At 34.8% G+C, this 19,399-nt stretch overlaps 1 protein-coding gene across 2 annotated transcripts in view; it reads right to left on the minus strand.

The window, feature by feature from the left end:
- Positions 1–5,200: 5,200 nt before the first annotated feature.
- LOC140154443 (cholesterol oxidase-like) overlaps positions 5,201–19,399 on the minus strand; it is a 53,475-nt gene continuing 39,276 nt past the window's right edge. For both annotated transcript variants that reach the window (XM_072177011.1, XM_072177020.1), the window contains 4 exons: positions 14,304–14,494; positions 11,315–11,486; positions 9,457–10,468; positions 5,201–8,199 (listed from right to left, as the gene is read on the minus strand). In XM_072177011.1, the coding sequence (XP_072033112.1) occupies positions 7,100–8,199; positions 9,457–10,468; positions 11,315–11,486; positions 14,304–14,494 (2,475 nt within the window). In that variant the 3' untranslated portion in view covers positions 5,201–7,099. The remainder of the gene's footprint in view (positions 8,200–9,456; positions 10,469–11,314; positions 11,487–14,303; positions 14,495–19,399) is intronic.

A 19,399-nucleotide genomic window follows, 5' to 3' on the forward strand; every position in this document is an offset into this window, starting at 1 on the left:
ACATTTCATACATAATTTATATCAAAAGTGTATCGAATATGTTACTGTATCAAATCAGGGTTCCAATTTAAACTGTATCAAATTAGCATTGAAATTTTTATCCTTTCATTTCATACACATTTCATACATAATTTATATCAAAAGTGTATCGAATATGTTACTGTATCAAATCAGGGTTCCAATTTAAACTGTATCAAATTAGCATTGAAATTTTTATCCTTTCATTTCATACACATTTCATTCATAATTTATATCAAAAGTGTATTGAATATGTTACTGTATCTAATCAGGGTTCCAATTTAAACTGTATCAAATTAGCGTTCAAATTTTTATCCTTTCATTTCATACACATTTCATACATCATTTATATCAAAAGTGTATCGAATATGTTACTGTATCAAATGAGGGTTCCAATTTAAACTGTATCAAATTAGCATTGAAATTTTTATCCTTTCATTTCATACACATTTCATACATCATTTATATCAAAAGTGTATCGAATATGTTACTGTATCAAATGAGGGTTCCAATTTAAACTGTATCAAATTTTCGTTGAAATTTTTATCCTTTCATTTCATACACATTTCATACATAATTTATATCAAAAGTGTATCGAATATGTTACTGTATCAAATGAGGGTTCCAATTTAAACTGTATCAAATTAGCGTTCAAATTTTTATCCTTTCATTTCATACACATTTCATACATCATTTATATCAAAAGTGTATCGAATATGTTACTGTATCAAATGAGGGTTCCAATTTAAACTGTTTCAAATTAGCATTGAAATTGTTATCCTTTCATTTCATACACATTTCATACATAATTTATATCAAAAGTGTATCGAATATGTTACTGTATCAAATGAGGGTTCCAATTTAAACTGTATCAAATTTTCGTTGAAATTTTTATCCTTTCATTTCATACACATTTCATACATAATTTATATCAAAAGTGTATTGAATATGTTACTGTATCAAATGAGGGTTCCAATTTAAACTGTATCAAATTTATGCGTTCAAATTTTATCCTTTCATTTCATACACATTTCATACATAATTTATATCAAAAGTGTATCGAATATGTTACTGTATCAAATGAGGGTTCCAATTTAAACTGTATCAAATTAGCATTGAAATTTTTATCCTTTCATTTCATACACATTTCATTCATAATTTATATCAAAAGTGTATTGAATATGTTACTGTATCAAATCAGGGTTCCAATTTAAACTGTATCAAATTAGCGTTCAAATTTTTATCCTTTCATTTCATACACATTTCATACATCATTTATATCAAAAGTGTATCGAATATGTTACTGTATCAAATGAGGGTTCCAATTTAAACTGTATCAAATTAGCATTGAAATTTTTATCCTTTCATTTCATACATATTTCATACATAATTTATATCAAAAGTGTATCGAATATGTTACTGTATCAAATGAGGGTTCCAATTTAAACTGTATCAAATTTTCGTTGAAATTTTTATCCTTTCATTTCATACACATTTCATACATAATTTATATCAAAAGTGTATCGAATATGTTACTGTATCAAATGAGGGTTCCAATTTAAACTGTATCAAATTAGCATTGAAATTTTTATCCTTTCATTTCATACACATTTCATTCATAATTTATATCAAAAGTGTATTGAATATGTTACTGTATAAAATCAGGTTTCCAATATAAACTGTATCAAATTAGCGTTCAAATTTTTATCCTTTCATTTCATACACATTTCATACATCATTTATATCAAAAGTGTATCGAATATGTTACTGTATCAAATGAGGTTCCAATTTAAACTGTATCAAATTAGCATTGAAATTTTTATCCTTTCATTTCATACACATTTCATACATAATTTATATCAAAAGTGTATCGAATATGTTACTGTATCAAATGAGGGTTCCAATTTAAACTGTATCAAATTTTCGTTGAAATTTTTATCCTTTCATTTCATACACATTTCATTCATAATTTATATCAAAAGTGTATTGAATATGTTACTGTATCAAATCAGGGTTCCAATTTAAACTGTATCAAATTAGCGTTCAAATTTTTATCCTTTCATTTCATACACATTTCATACATCATTTATATCAAAAGTGTATCGAATATGTTACTGTATCAAATGAGGGTTCCAATTTAAACTGTATCAAATTAGGGTTCAAATTTTTATCCTTTCATTTCATACACATTTCATACATAATTTATATCAAAAGTGTATCGAATATGTTACTGTATCAAATGAGGGTTCCAATTTAAACTGTATCAAATTTTCGTTGAAATTTTTATCCTTTCATTTCATACACATTTCATACATAATTTATATCAAAAGTGTATTGCATATGTTACTGTATAAAATGAGGGTTCCAATTTAAACTGTATCAAATTTGTGTTCAAATTTTTATCCTTTCATTTCATACACATTTCATACATAATTTATATCAAAAAGTGTATCGAATATGTTACTGTATCAAATGAGGGTTCCAATTTAAACTGTATCAAATTTGCGTTCAAATTTTTATCCTTTCATACACATTTCATACATAATTTATATCAAAAGTGTATCGAATATGTTACTGTATCAAATGAGGGTTCCAATTTAAACTGTATCAAATTTGCGTTCAAATTTTTATCCTTTCATTTCATACATATTTCATACATAATTATATCAAAAGTGTATGAAATATGTAACTGTATCAAATCAGCGTTCCAATTTAAACTATCAAATTAACATTCAAATTTTTATCCTTTCATTTCATACACATTTCATACATAATTTATATCAAAAGTGTATCGAATATGTTACTGTATCAAATCAGGGTTCCAATTTAAACTGTATCAGATTTATGTTCAAATTTTTATCCTTTCATTTCATACACATTTCATACATCATTTATATCAAAAGTGTATCGAATATGTTACTGTATCAAATCAGGGTTCCAATTTAAACTATCAAATTAGCGTTCAAATTTTTATCCTTTCATTTCATACACATTTCATATATAATTTATATCAAAAGTGTATGAAATATGTAACTGTATCAAATCAGGGTTCCAATTTAAACTGTATCAAATTAGCGTTGAAATTTTTATCCTTTCATTTCATACACATTTCATACATAATTATATCAAAAGTGTATGAAATATGTAACTGTATCAAATCAGCGTTCCAATTTAAACTGTATCAAATTAGCGTTCAAATTTTATCCTTTCATTTCATACATTTCAATTATATCAAAAGTGTATGAAATATGTAACTGTATCAAATCAGGGTTCCAATTTAAACTGTATCAACTTAGCGTTGAAATTTGTATCCTTTCATTTCATACACATTTCATACATAATTTATATCAAAAGTGTATCGAATATGTTACTGTATCAAATCAGCGTTCCAATTTAAACTGTATCAAATTAGCGTTGAAATTTTGATCCTTTCATTTCATACACATTTCATACATAATTATATCAAAAGTGTATCAAATATGTCACTGTATGAAATCAGCGTGCCAATTTAAACTGTATCAAATTAGCATTGAAATTCTTATCCTTTCATTTTATACACATTTTATACATAATTATATCAAAAGTGTATCAAATATGTCACTGTATCAAATCAGCGTTCCAATTCTAATGCTGGCCAGCTGGACCGCCCTATTTTTGATACATGCCATTTGATACACCTTTGATATAGTTTTTTGATACACTTTTGATACAGTTTTTTATACACTTTTGAGTTTTTTTGATACACTTTTGATACAGTTTTGATACACTTTTGATAGTTTTTTATACACTTTTGATACAGTTTTTCAAATTTCAAAATTGGTCCAATCAAGCTCAAATTCAACAAGAATTATCCGTACATGATCTAAACATATTTGCAAACATTAATGACCCCAAAGTGAAGGGGTCAAAGGTCAAATTTTGAAATTAGTCTAATCAAGCTCAAATTCAACACTGCCCTCTACTGCTAATGCTGACCTCTAGCACTTTCCCCCATCACGGAGCAGCTCAATGCACTTTCCCCTATCAACGTTCAAAATTACAACGCAATAGGATAAATGTGTGAGAAAGTCTTGCAAAAAAGAAGCAAAACCCAACCAAAATGGAACATACATACATCAGAAGGCCTGCTTGGAATGCAGTGCTTGTCACTGAAGTTGTTACCCTCAATAAAGAGACAAAAAGGCTACCAATAACATCTACTATACAGGCATGTGCTATATTCATGCCTAATACATATACATTGAGGCCCTATATATAATATATAGTAAGCTTACCTTATCAGAACAAAGTCAGATATTTCCTCTTTAATCATAGTCCCTGATTACATAGTCCCTGATTACAGCATGTTTGTATCGTCATCATGATAAATAAAACACCATAATTTGCTCTAAAATACAGTACATTTCCAAATGCAAATCCTGGTGTTAACTGCATACATGCCACATGGGCAAATTTGAAAATGATGAGTCATTATCTAGACATGTGATCAGTTATTGATACAGTTTTGATACACTACAAAAGGTCAGTTTATGAAAGCCCAATTTGATACACTTTTGATATACCTCTAGCCACCCAAAATAAACTAAGTCCAATTTAATACGCTTTTGATACACTAAAAACAGGCAAAGTCCAATTTAATACACTTTTGATACACTGTATGCAGCCAGAATTTGACTAAGTCCAATTTGATACACTTTTGATATACCTCTAGACACCAAAAATTAACTAAGTTCAATTTGATACACTTTACATACACTAAAAAACAGGCAAAGTCCAATTTAATACACTTTTGATACACTGTATGCAGCCAGAATTTGACTAAGTCCAATTTGATACACTTTTGATATACATCTAGCACCAAAAGTTCACTTTGATACACTTTACATACACTGAAAAACTGCAAAGTTCAATTTGATACACTTTTGATACACCACAAGCATGGCCAAAATTAACTAAGTTCAAATTTGATACACTTTTGATACATTTTTGATACAGTTAGGTGGTATTTGATACAGTTTTGATACCTTATATTTTCAGTTGATACATTTTCAATACACCCTTTGTATATCAAAACTGTATTAAATTGCTGTTTGATACAGTTTTAATACACTTTGATACACTTTTGATACACTTCTTGCTGTATAGAATTTCTGCTAGGGTGTGTTAAATTTGTCCAAAATTTTCTGGAACATTTGGTATAAATATGGGTCCAATTTCCGATTTTCAGAGGCATGGACCAAATTTGAGTCCCCAAGGACCTGTTCACACTGGGCTAAACATATAAATGGGTGAAAATGAAATTGACAAAACAAGGTGAAAACGGAAACATAACAATACAATATAATGCACATGGTTAATATAACCATACAATTAAGACAAAACTACTAACTGTAGCAAGTGAAAAGGAAAACAACAGAATATCAACTATGGGGGCGCTGTTTACTTGTCTGATGCATTAACAATTTTAAACAAAATTGATAATTACGAACAGGTATCGGAAACTGCATTCAGACTAGCACTCGCAGTGCAGCTTGAACACTTCTCTAACGGCGCGCAACAGAAAATTCCCACGACAATGGCGGCTATCTTGGATATGCTTTTTCAAATGTATTCCTCATAAACAGTTTTTAAATTCACCTTCAACTGCAAATCCAACATGGCCACTCTGCCATGGCAGCCATCTTGCAAGCAAGTTACAAGTTGCAAATATAAGCGACTTAAATGCAAAGATGAGAGAGGCTACCATTTTGTGAAATCCATTCAGGGCAAAATAGGGAGTGAAATATCCAACTTTCAGTTGTTTTCATAACAAACCCAGCAAATACCAAAAATAATTATCAAAAATAAAGATTGAATTGACATATATTGATACATGAGAACAAGCAAGGTGTTATAAAATGACCAATAAAGTTATAAAATGACCAATAAATACGCTTTATAAGAATTAAACAATCCTCAATGTTAATTCAAAAACATGTCATACAAGCAAGAGAGTCTGCAGCTTCACCTAACTTTTAATTGTTCCTATTTCAGTTGTTCCCAGTGAATACTCTTGCACAGTGATCATCAGTGAATACAACACAATCCCACAAGTCATTGCAAGTTGTGGGATATTGAACAACAGCAGCCAGGTTTCACAGTTATGTGATTAATTTCAGTTCAATAGTGCATTGTGGGATACCATATGTCTATTTGAGCTAAGTGGCTTCAAATGGACTGCATCACACACATTGCACTTGGTGATAGGAAATAACCATTTGCAGATATCCCATGATTCATAGTGTCTAAGCAGATAAGATTTTGCACACACAATCTATCATGGGTAAAAGACAATGATCAAATTCGAATATCACCTATTGTGGTCACATAGTTACCACTATGTGGCGCTGTTGATACGCACTGCAAATCGTCGTGCAAGATTAGTCACTGGGGTGATCGGCACAGCACAAGAACCTTGGTCAGCGTAAACCTGTAAGAATTCTATGAATCGAGGCCATACATCAACTGCTGCATTCTGGCCAATCAGGCAGTCGAAGTGACCGTAAGCGGGAATGACCGCTCTCTCGTAGTGTTGAGCTGGGTTGATAGCAGTGCATCTGTCTAGAGCACGTCTAGTCGATTCGGGATCGAAGCTTTTGTTCTTTGCACCGCTGAGGAAGAAGATGGGGATGTCAAGCATTCGAAGCTGCGCCACGTATCTTTCCGATTCGGTCGGCTTCGACTTATTGAAGTCTGGCAAGTAGATCTTCTTACCGCTCCTGCTAACTATGTGCTCATGGCTGAAACAGTAGCTGAGATGTCTGAAAATGGACGCGTTTCCGTATCCGAATTGCTCGTGGAGGGTATCATGCGTTTGATTGTTTAGATTACTGTGATTGTACAACTGACCGTACATGAAGGTGACGCGATGACATACGCTGTTATCGCACTGCTCTTCCACTTTCAAAGCCGCGTCAGCAAAGTTTTCGACAAACTGGTTGAGCGCTTTTCCTCTGAGTTTTGCCATTTCATCTGTGTAGGCAGATAAGCCTTCTACTCCCAGCTTGTGGAGTATCTGAGGAAGCTTCAGGGGTGATTTCATCTAGATCGTTGCACTGGGCACAGTGCGGAAAGTGGCCTGCGATGCCACAATGCATCTGATCTTATCTTTATCAAGATAGCCAGCTAACAGTGATGCAAAGAACATCACGGAACTTGCACAATGAGCAAACACTTGTACATCCTTTTTGTCCGTCACTTGTAGGATGGTATCTATTGCAAGAGGGATGTCGTACTTTGCACCTTCGTCGAGATCAGATTGCGACATTGCATTGCTTTCATCATAGATGGAGTTACGGTTGTCGAATAACCAGACGTCAAATTCTTTCTCTACCAGGTATTCCGTCAAGTTCGTATCTATAGTATCCATGAGGTATCCATCTGAGGATACTCCCATTCCGTGCATCAGAACAATAGGGCCATTCGGACCACCATGGTATCTCCTCAACCTTAACTGCTTCCCATCTTCCGTGGTGAGCAGATGCATATCTGGTTCAGGCAACCGTAGAGGGCGCTTTTCTCGTCCAGCAGCACCATCAATGTCGTCGACCCTATTAGTAGATACACCGCCGTACACCTTCCACATGACACCAGCGAACCAAGCGATAAATCGCGTCTTGAGTTTAAACTTCTCGATAATACCAGTGCAGTTGAAGATTTCAAGAGTTCTGAGTTGCTTCATAAAGTCACCTAACTTGATGATAAGCTTACCCGTTGCTTTGACATCACCATGCTCGTTATCACCGTGGTACACCGTTACGAACAACGTGGTGGTGTCACCGAGTCCAATCTCTAACGCAGAATCGTTATGAACGACTTTCTTTCCAATGAAATAGTACTGATTGCCTTCATGACTGGATAGCAACATCTTATAAATCATCTGCCTATGATCGTCATCGCTACTTTTCGAGAAGAGTTCAAAGTATCCTCTGGATACAGTCAGTGGCTCGGCTGATAATCCTGCGCATTCTACCATCCCGTAGATGCTAGCTGAATGCTGCTTGTCTTTGATCATACTACGGACATCCTGGCTCTCTATGGTGACGGTGAACTCGGCATGGTGCATGGTGTTATCCACAGAGAGTTTGCCGACCATTCTCTCCGTGAAGCGGATACCGGGAGGGAGTGGTTTGTTGTTGGTTTCTGTGTAAGGAAGAGAAGAGTCAAAGAATATGTGGATTAAAAAATGTTTTTGATGGGGATACGTCAAACTGTTGCTGATATTGATTTTGATTTAGTGGCAAAAAAGTGCTCAAATTCTGTTTTTTATTGTTTTCAGCAACTGGTATCACATACGGGCGGATGTGAAAAATCAGATGGATTCTTAGTGATCATTGGGAAAATGTAGGTGAAATATTTTGGCATAGTCTTAGCTGCCATTTATGTTCAGCAATTCATGTGTCTATGAAAAGTAGACATTTGAAAGTTACGTACATATTATAATGATGTAAAATCATAACATGTGTAATAGATTGTTAAATGTCACTCTGTGGTTTTTATGATTATTGCAACATACGTCATTATATCCACTTGACGAATTACCTTGGTAACCAGAGGTTCAAATTTTCATGTGTTTTGTATTAAAAACTTGGCATTTTTGAAAAATTTTCACAGACTCATTTCCTGTGATCGTGCTACATTATATTACATGCCAAAGCTATACATGATACATTACAGATTTCATTTTGGTTTGATAATTGATGAATTTCCAAGGAAAATGATCGTATGTCACAGTCAGTCCCTTAACACATACATTGACGTTCCTGTACACGTAACTATTTTATAAATTTCATTAGCCCCATCCTGCAATTTTCACCAAATGTTCTCAAATCCTGCAATTTCTAACAACTGATGACCTCATACATTCATTACATGCATATTATGAATGTACAGATATAAAATGATAGAGCCAAATCAATCACTTGGAATTGGAACAATATCAATGTTCAGCAAGTTATCTAACATTGCAGAATGCAGACTATGTCCTTTGAATTCCCATCAACCTTTTATATTTGAATCATATATTAAATGTCAAATTGGGCTATTGAATTTGAAATCCACACACCCCTTATGAAAGACATGACCTTAATCTCCCACACAGGGGGTGTAGATTTCAAATGGAGTTACCCATTCAGGTAACCCCACTTGAAATTCACACTCCCTGTGTCGAAGATCTAGGAAAATGGCACTCAATCAGTACTCTGCCTCACCGGAGATGCCCACAGTAAAACCCCAGTATTATACCTTTTTTTTGTGGCAATTTTGTCCAAAAGTTGCTGAATTTTGACACCCCCCACCTTCACTGTTCCCCATGCCCCACCCCACCCTGCCACTGACAATATCGCCTCCTCTATTGGCAAAGTAATTAGCATTATTACGTGGGACAGAACTTTAACTTACCTAAAACTTTCCAAGATTCGTAATCGATATTCCATCCATACTTCTCTGCCAGTAATCTCATGTTTCTTTCTGCAATCATAGCTATACTCAAAGACGGATTCACCCCTAGACTCCTTGGCATAATAGCACCATCCACGACAAACAACCCTTCATGGATCTCGCCTGTATTCCCATTGAACACCTCTCCCATGTGATTAACGACTCCTTGCGCTCCCGTCTCGCCCATCCCGCAACCTCCGAGAGGATGCACCGTAATCACTCCTTTAGTGTTTCTCAACTTGGCAAGCATACCACCCCATAATGGGTTAGGAATGTAGTCTCCTTTCAAAGCTTCTGTCGCTTTGCGCATACCACCGTGGATCTCCTCAAAGTTACGTCCGCTGCCGACGCCTTGATAGTCTACCCACACTCTTCCGCTGTCGCCAAGTTTCAATTCTCCTTGCCCGCTATCGTTACTCATGGCAAGGAATGACATGGAATGCTTGAAGTCTGTGCCTTTAAATTGTCTTACGAGTTGCTTCTTATTTTCCAAAGGAGACACGTCCTCACTCGACCAATTACCTTCCGTTTTCAAAGTCAACTTGAGCGGCAGTTTCGTGCAACGAGGAGGCGTGCCATCTTCGATAACGTAACTTTCTTTTAAGTCTCTTCCAGGTCTGCCTCTCATATCAATAACAGTCGTAATGCACGGTCCGGGAGGCTTACCGTCTGCTACTACGTGTTTTGGATTACGTCCGACAGGTCTTGTGGAATCCTCTCCATTAAAACTGAAACCGAGCGAATCACCGTTCGTGCTGAAATGCTTGCCTAGGTTATCAGATAAATCAAGTCCTCGTTGTTTTGATTGCAATAAGATATTGGTTGAACCGAGCGCCCCAGCACCGAGAATAACTACTTTGGCACGGACTAATTGTTCTTTGAGTTTAAACCTGTCACCACCAGGTAGATGATGAATGTAGTGTATACACCATTCTCCAGATGCCTCGTCTTTTTCTATGGCTCGGACTTCCACCTGAAACGGAACACAAAAATAAGAATAAGTATAGATCGAGTTGAACTACTACAGGGCATAAGTCCTAGGTAAGTAATCACTTCTAGATTTTTCAAAATTTACGAACTAAAGATATTTGATTATTTATACGTATCAATGCTTGTTACATCAAATCAAAAACATGTTTGCAGCCTGTAATGATCGTACTCAGTTCATCCATGCCTGCATTTTCTTTGTTTCAGGTATAAGATATGAGCTCTGTGCAATATTCACTAATCCAACTTCAATGAATTTTCTGAGAGCATTATGTGACGTAACATCAGGTATGAACATCTATTTTTAGCATCATGCATTTTAGGGACCAAACCAAAAGATCAATGGAGCCCTATAAAAGCAACTAGTTGTCATTTTCCAGCTGAAACCCTCCCTTCCAATCTTGTGTGGGTCAACTGAACATAGGGGATAGGTAATCGTAATCATCATATTGAACTCCTTCCCTTCCTCCCCACCTAATGAAACTAGTGTAGTTAATAGGACATCAGCGATCTTTTGGTTTGTCCCCTTGTCAATATTGAATTTGAAAGTTTTGAGTGAACACAGTGGCATAGCCAGGGGGAAGGGAGCAGCTCCCCCATGTGAGAAGCCTTCCCCCCCCACTGGGGACAGCTGGCTGCCCTGATATTTAAGATTTTTAGATCTTTTTTGTGTTTTTTTCTGATTTTTGACAATTTTCATCACATTTTGCCCCCTTGTTCCCTTCTGACAAAATTCCTTGCTATACCACTGAGTAAGCACTATATTCTTTACATGTTGGCTATAGGGGACTAAACTAACATACATACAAACAAACAGGGAAAACAAACTTACCCTTGTGAATATATGAGCCCCGTGTGCTTTTGCGTCTGGTAGGTAGTTCATATCAAGAGTGTTCTTTGCACCAACATTGCATCCGCTGCAGCAGTTTGAGCACCCTACGCATGATGGTTGTGTGATACCAACTTTGTTGGTTCTCTCTTCAAAATTTACATATAGCGGAGTTCTGTTGAAAGAGAATACAAAAAGTTATTAATATTTCAGAGTCTAGAAAATTTTAACATTTTAAAGGTTGTTATCTTTTTTGCTGTGCTGTCAATTACATCACCAAATACACAACCACCAGGAAGAAACTCAATTGAATGAACACTATGTGCTATTTTAAACATATCCAGGTCCCGTCCCTGTGGGAGCATTGTCATGGTTGAGTGGCCGGAATACATAATCGCTACTCCTAGCAACTTGCACTGACCAAGTTCCACTGAGCGTACATCCATCAAAACATTTCTGTTTAAAACCTGAAAACATTCCAGTTATATCACTTCACCAGTGATAATCCCAGTAAAATTTATTTGAAAAAAAATCTTAAAATTTAAATTTCTTTTGAAAGTTGATAACTTGCCATTCTTTTTTAAATTCATACACAGGGATCCCGGATATCCAGGAAGGAAGACTGGTAGTTGAGTGGGTAAGTCAGTTTTCCTTTATTGTTTCATACTTCAGTTTATTTAAATATTTAATTGGTATCATTATGCTTAACAATATTAAAATATCGGATATCCGTATTTATAACTGGTTACAAGTTCCCACATTTTGAAGATTTTCTAACAAAGAAACAGATTCTCTCAGTTTTAATAACTTCAGAAATGATATAAACAAGAAAGACAGAAAGAAAAAAGGAAAAAAAAGGTAGGGAAAGAAAGATAGAAAAACACAAGGAAGAAAACGAAAGAAAGAAAGAAGAAATAGCAGCAAAAGAAAGATAAATAAACAAAAACAGAATGATATGAAGTCTTTTACTAATATATAAACCTGCTACAAATTTGCTAATTATGTTGAAGATCTTTGAAGTTTCTTAACACTAAGAAACATCCCGGAAAAACATACTACCTTTAAAACAAAATGTGTGTTAAGGGATCTAAAATGAGCATTTATTGTGTTTCGACAGTATTTTTTGTGGGACATGAGAGCACCTCGGACCTATCGAATTGCATTCTGAATCTGAAGCAGGTCTTTCTGATATCAAATAATTTTCATTTTTGAAAATCACAATATAATACAAATTTTATGACAAATTATAAAAATTTGATATTTTTCAAATTTTTGATATATAACAGTCCTCGAAAGTAAATTATATAAATCTAATGATATATTCTTAAAGTGGTTGTAGCAGGGAGGAAAAGCCGACGGTCAATTGAAAATTTTGACCTTTCTTATTGAAGATATGGATTTTTTTTCCAAAAAGACCTAATTTTTTTTGGTGTTTTGGGAAAAAAATCCATATCTTCAATACGAAAGGTCAAAATTTTCAATTGATCGTCGGGTTTTCATCCCGCCTTACATACACTTTAAGTATAAATCATCAGATTTATAAAGTTTACTTCAAGTACTGTTAAATATCAAAAATATCAATTTTAATGATTTGCCATAAAATGTGTATTAAATTGCTAATTTCAAAAATCAAAATTATTTGATATCAGAATGACATTCTTCGTATTCAGAATGCAATTCGATATGTCTGATGTGCTCCAATGTCCCAAAATAAATACTGTCCAAACGTTCATACCCCAACCCTTAAAGAAACTTCTGGTGTAATAGTTTCGGGACATTGACATATAGTACAGGGAAGACAAATAAATGTAAGGTGGAACACAATGGTAGAATATGAAGGTACATTGTGAAAAGGAAGAGATATAACACCCGGTTCAGCTGCGGACATCCTGATAGGAAACCTATCAAGCTTAATTATTTGATATCTGATATCGTTTATTGGAATGTTTTTTCAATTTAGCACGCAATCTGAAATGTGTTAAGACTTTGGATTGCGTTTGTTTTTCCAAGTTTGTGATCCAAAACAGGGTCTATGGTCTTTGCTATGGTCTTTGCCCATCATTTTCACCAAAACTGCCTACTGCCTGTCTAAAATTTGACCCCTGTCCTTTCCAGGGGTTGAAACAGTTAAAATAGCTGTTTCTACAGCCTTGATTTATTATTCTATTACCCCCACGACCCATTATTCAATATCGCGCACTGTGATTTGTTGAAACGCGTCACGTGACAGACCATAAATTAGCGATAAAGTGTCAAGGGCAACGAACTTTATGTTCTTTCACAGCGCACAGCAGAGCGCACAGCACTCCTGCTTACATAGGGGAAAATGGAATGTCAGGGGTGTGTTATTGTATGTGCATACCTGCTTATAGGGGAGAATGGAATGTTAGGTTGTGTTATTGGAATGTGCATACGCTTTGGCTACGCGTATCGCTCCACCTTGAGGTAAACAACTTGAAATATTTGGGCAAAAAATTTGATATTTTCTCTTTAAATCACACTATTTTGTGGTAATAGAATAGAAATAAAGGGTGCAGCATTATCCTTTACACGCAAATAATGTGTCCTCGGCAGTAAACACGTTTAAATAATGGGTTCGGCTCGCCTCACCCATTATTTACGTTTTACTGCCTCTGACACATTATTTTCGTGTAAAGGATCATGCATTACCCTTTATTTCTTAAATCTGGTCTTGTTATGAGTTCACAGAACTTCTTTAAGCATTATTTTTAGAATTTAACATAATTATGTCACTGGTATGAACAAGCTATCTTGACAGTCTGTATAGCTCTGTCATTAAAGCATCCTAAGGTCTGGGGTTCAAGTCCCTGCACAGGTAGGTACAGTCCGGAAGTTTTCCTCCAGCATATCTGCCGAAGCATGTTATGTTTCCATTGTAACTTCATGTTAAAATATGCTGGTGTGGTTCTTCTTTCCCCAAGTCCTCAGGTGACATTTGTTTTCCATTTTAGAATTACTTTGTACAACTTACTTTTTCAATATTCTGTCGACATTCAAATCTTCGATATCAGCAAGGTGCGTTGCTACTTTCCTCATCGCCTGTTGCTTGGGTAAATCGGGATGATTCTCTGGGTATGTGACTGGTTGTAGCATTTGCTCAACATGGCTTTTATCTACAGTGTTGAGGTTGGTAATGTCATCCCTAAACTCCTTGGGCCATACCTGTGAGATAAAAATGTAAGAGGATGAACATTTTGAGTTGTTTATCACAATTTTCAGACAAGTAATCAGCCTTGGTGTTTTGAAAAAACCTGGTCACTAAATATTTAGGTCTGGATTAGATTTAAAGGCGGAAGAGCATTCAAAGACGGCTGCTTTATGAGAAATTTTCATTTATTCTCTTCTATCCCAATTTTACCTTAAAATATTTTTTCGAGGGACAGTCCATCTTACACCTCTGGATACACACCTGATAGAGCTATTGCAGTTGAGATCCATATACACCCCCTGTGGAAATTTCAAATGTAGCCACCCATTCAGATAAACACATTTTCAATTCACCTCCCTGTGTGGAAGATTACTGAAGGCCATGTCTTCCATGGGGGTGACATATTTCAGCTGGAACAGCCATATGCAATCTTGCGTATATGAATTCTTTCAATGCATTCTTTCAATGCAGGGGTGTATGTATTTAAGCTGGAACAGCCGTATGCAATCTTGCATGTATTCTTTCAATGCAGTCTAACTCTTTTCATATTTTAAGTAAAACGATTCAGTCTACTACTAACTATTATTCCAAGTTTATGGTACCACATTGATGATTAATCCATGGGATTTCATTTCATTTATCATTCTATGAATATTCACCATATTCTTTCAATGCAGTCTACTATGCTCTTTTCATATTTTTAAGTATAACGATTCAGTCTACTAACTACTTTCAATAGATTACACAAGTTGAACATTTTCTAATTATTCCAAGTTTATCATACCACATTGATGATTAATCCATGGGATTTTATTTCATTTATCATTCTATGAATATTCACCATAAATGTCAGATAAAATGCGAACAAGGAAATCGTAAGACTTAAGTTGTAACTAACTTATGTTTTACAAAAGAAGTGGTTAATCAAAATCACAATAATATTTGGCTAGGATAAAGTTTCATTTGGCCAACATTTGCTTGAACCAGGAAATCAGCATACTCATTGTTTTTCTATAAATATTCTTTTCACTCTTTTTCTTCATTGATTTCAATAACAGTCCTCTTTTCAATGTTCATCAAAAATAAGTCACTGAAAACTTTACAAATTTGTCATCACAGACACTGACAGTTGCCTTTTCAGTGTTCATCAAAAATAGTCACTGAAAACTTTCCCAAATTTGTCATCATTAACAGTCCTCTTTCAATGTTCATCCAAAAAAAGTCACTGAAAACTTTACAAAATGTGTCATTTCTATTTTATTGTGAAAACTTAACCCTCACCACGCGGGTGTCGATTGCAGACGACAAGTTCCAAATGTTCTTTAAAACTTTAAAAAAATCAGAAATGTACATTTTCATGATCATATTTGAAATCAGCATAAAAAATGCATTAAAATGAGTACAAACAAGCCTAGTATTATTTCAGTGATTCTTGAGATAGCTCTTGATATTTTGAGAAAATATCTCAAAGCTGGGACTTTGCATGTTGAAGCTTATGTCCACTATACTGTACTGGCCATAGGCACTACACATAACATAAAAGGTAAAATGAATTTAAAAAGTACCTAGTGAAATAATTATTCCTTATTCAGACACCTGAATAAAACGTGACCTCAAACAACTTTGTTTTCTTCTATGGGTTAAGTTTGGTTTTACTTGCATTTTCAATTTGAACTGCATACTAAGAAAGACTCAAGGAAATTGTTTTCTTATTTTCAATTGTGTGATAATTCTTTTGCCATGATGTAATGTAACATGTCCATAACTGGAAGCACTACATTCCTCAAAAGATAATACTATACATCTAATTATCCTACCAGTGGTATTTATATCCATTTCTTTTCATTTGATCGGCTAGGATACTTATTTATCAGCCATGTATATATAATGCTTAAAAATTGCCATATTTGGGGGTCCCATTTGGCTTTATGTCAATGTATTCATAAACATGATAAAAGCCACAATAGGCATGTAGGTATTGCATCACTGATTATCATAAATGGAAATCAGTTAAAGCCTAAAAAAATAAAATAGGGTCACGCTTAATCCTATTTTATAAAACATAATTATTTCATTTCATGATTCATTTTAATGCTGCTATATATTTCCTGGCCATATTTCTATTGAAATTCAACAATACAACTGGTATTAAGAGTACTACTAGTGCTAAAAATGTAAAGACCCTTTAAATGAGTATTTGTGATTTTTTAGCATCCTCTTTTTATGGTATGTTTGAGTAGATATATCAACAAGTTTATTTCAAAATTTCAGGTGATTCTGATTAATTTTTGTCAGCGAGTTCATGTGCATGATTATATAATTGCTACATTTTTTGAGGAAAGTGGAGGATGAGGCTATTTATCACGAAATGTCCCTTTGATAAGTTTTCTTAGAAAACAAGTTGGGTCTGATATTTACCAGTTTTATAGGACATTTGAATTCTTAAAACTCCTTTTGCAGCAAGCATGTAGTATGATAACCTTTTGATCTTACAATGTGCCAGCTCCCTCACTATGGACCACTATGGCCTCATCCCTATGGCATGGTCCAATAACCTCAATTAAACAATCATAGTGCAAAATTTGACCTCAAGTTGAAGAGTATGAGTTTTTGTACCAAAATTATCAGAGGTCATTAATGAATGTGCAAATGTATTGGGGTTACACTGAACTGTGCCCCTGATAGATGAGCATGTTGTGGATCCTAGTGCCTGCAGGATTTGGTATCATTATTGAATCCATTATATATGTATACCAGAAAAGTTCTCAATTTTCTTGATACCATAATGTTATTATATTTTGTATATATCCTGGTTCAGTAACCAGCATGGTGTTTATTATAAAAGGCCACATCCTAGACCTTTTTATACAGGGTTGCCAAAAAATTACAGCCCAACTGTCAGTCAAATCATTGAAAAGCTGCCCAGTGTTTCACTTAACCATTGGTTTCTATGGGATATGAAACTACCGGAAGTCACAGGAGCCAACATTGAAAAGTCACCCAATTTTTTTCTAACCATTGGTTTCTATGGGACAAAAAGCAGCCAAAAATTGCTGGAAAATATTATAAAAGTCGCCCAATTGGGCTAACCAAATTATGGTTTGGTAACCGTCAGTGTAACTGGACATTCTTTCACCATTTCTTGCTGGGGAGGTCTCCTATAAAGGTGATTTTTGTTTAGAAGTGTAAGGGATATTAGATATTTTACATACAGAGCAATTTCTTGTTTTTTAAGATCCCTACACACTGGAACACCCTAGTGTGTAACTCCTGTAATTTAGGCTTTTTAAGTTTAAACAATAATATTTTCTTTAAAATGTCACACATTGCATATAATGTAGAGTTTCCCTGCCCTGAGTCAGACAACATAGGGCCATCATTACAACATAAACCCTACTCATCAATTATGGTACACCGTAGGTACTAAAAGGTCCCACCAAAGGTACCCCAAAGGCATTCAAAAAGAGGTAGTAAGGTAAATGCACATCAGCTCTTGCTTACAAGTGTGTCAACAAGGAATATAGTCATGTATTACTGATCCTTGTTGTATGTTGCGTGTGAAAACGCTTGTTGTATAAAGTTGTAGGAGATTGAGTTTCCACTAGAGTATTAAATGTTTCTAAATGTAGCATGCTTTTCAAAATATCTCAAATTCTTAGGAAGTTGTAAAAGCAACCACCACGACCACCAATCCGGGAGACCATGGAGGTGTTGGACCTCACCAAATGCTATTATTTCGGTTCCTGGTATGTTCTATCATCTGTTTATATTACATTACATTTGATCCAAAATATGGGGGCTTATTTATTTTTTTAGTTCCTTGAAAGTATTGGGCTATTCCATTTAAAATCCACACTACCCATGTGGAAGATTTAGCTAAAGTCTTCCACGGAGGGAGTATGAGTTCCAAATAGAATAGACAATTGGGTAACTTCCATTTGTAATACTCACTCCACGTGTGAACGATATAGGTAAAGCCATAACACAGGGGGAGTATGGGTTTCAATATGATTTACCCTGACCAATTACATTTGAAAAACATACTCCCTCTATGGCAGATATTTCCAAAATCTTCCACAGGGGTAGTGTGGATTTTAAATGGAACAGCCCTTATTTATGTTTATCAAGTTTCAAATAGTTTCATATAAATATTAACCAAACTCATGTTTAGTGGTTCCAACCAGGATCAAAGAAACCATGACCACATGTAATTTTTAGGACAAATTTTTGTTGATTGATTAGGATTTAGTTTAATACAATGTGGTATACGCTGGTATGTACCATGATGTACACCACTGGAGAAGTTGATATTTCGATATAAACATGGGTGTAACCCATTTCTGTGACTGGCACTGGTTAGAAACGTAAACTAGGGGCGGTTAAAACTTTTACCCAAAAAGTATTTCAGGAAGAAAGAAACTGCTACAAAAATAAACATGCATATCTTTCAAAATGATCAAATTTTATTGTTGAGGTTAAGTTAATAGTGATGTGGTACCAAAATCAAATTTACAAGGAAAAGCACAATTATACAAAGCGATTTTCAGGGAACGTCTGTAAAAAATTTTGGACACAGGGTCGGATCCAGGAATTTTTGATAAAGGGGGCGCCTTTTGGTCGACGACGAAAAAAATGGGTTAAAGGGGGTTACCCCCTCAAAAACTCAACGGTTTTGGCCCATTGTTTGCTGTTCATGGCGAATGTGTTCCTTTTTTAAATTTCTTACAATTTTGTATTTTTAAGTTACCGCGCCTTTGCTAGTCAAAAAAATAGAGGGCGCGCTGCTGCGCCCCCTAAATCCGCCCCTGGGACATATCGATATGAGTCATTTATTCAGCTATTGAATCAATGTTTATTATAAAGTTGCCTTTTAATGGATGATTTGAAAAGGTTTCCTGAAAATATGTGCCAATAATTGC

Source organism: Amphiura filiformis, chromosome 1 (genome assembly GCF_039555335.1).
Source record: "Amphiura filiformis chromosome 1, Afil_fr2py, whole genome shotgun sequence".
In the NCBI taxonomy this organism is placed as follows: Eukaryota; Metazoa; Echinodermata; class Ophiuroidea; order Amphilepidida; family Amphiuridae; genus Amphiura; species Amphiura filiformis.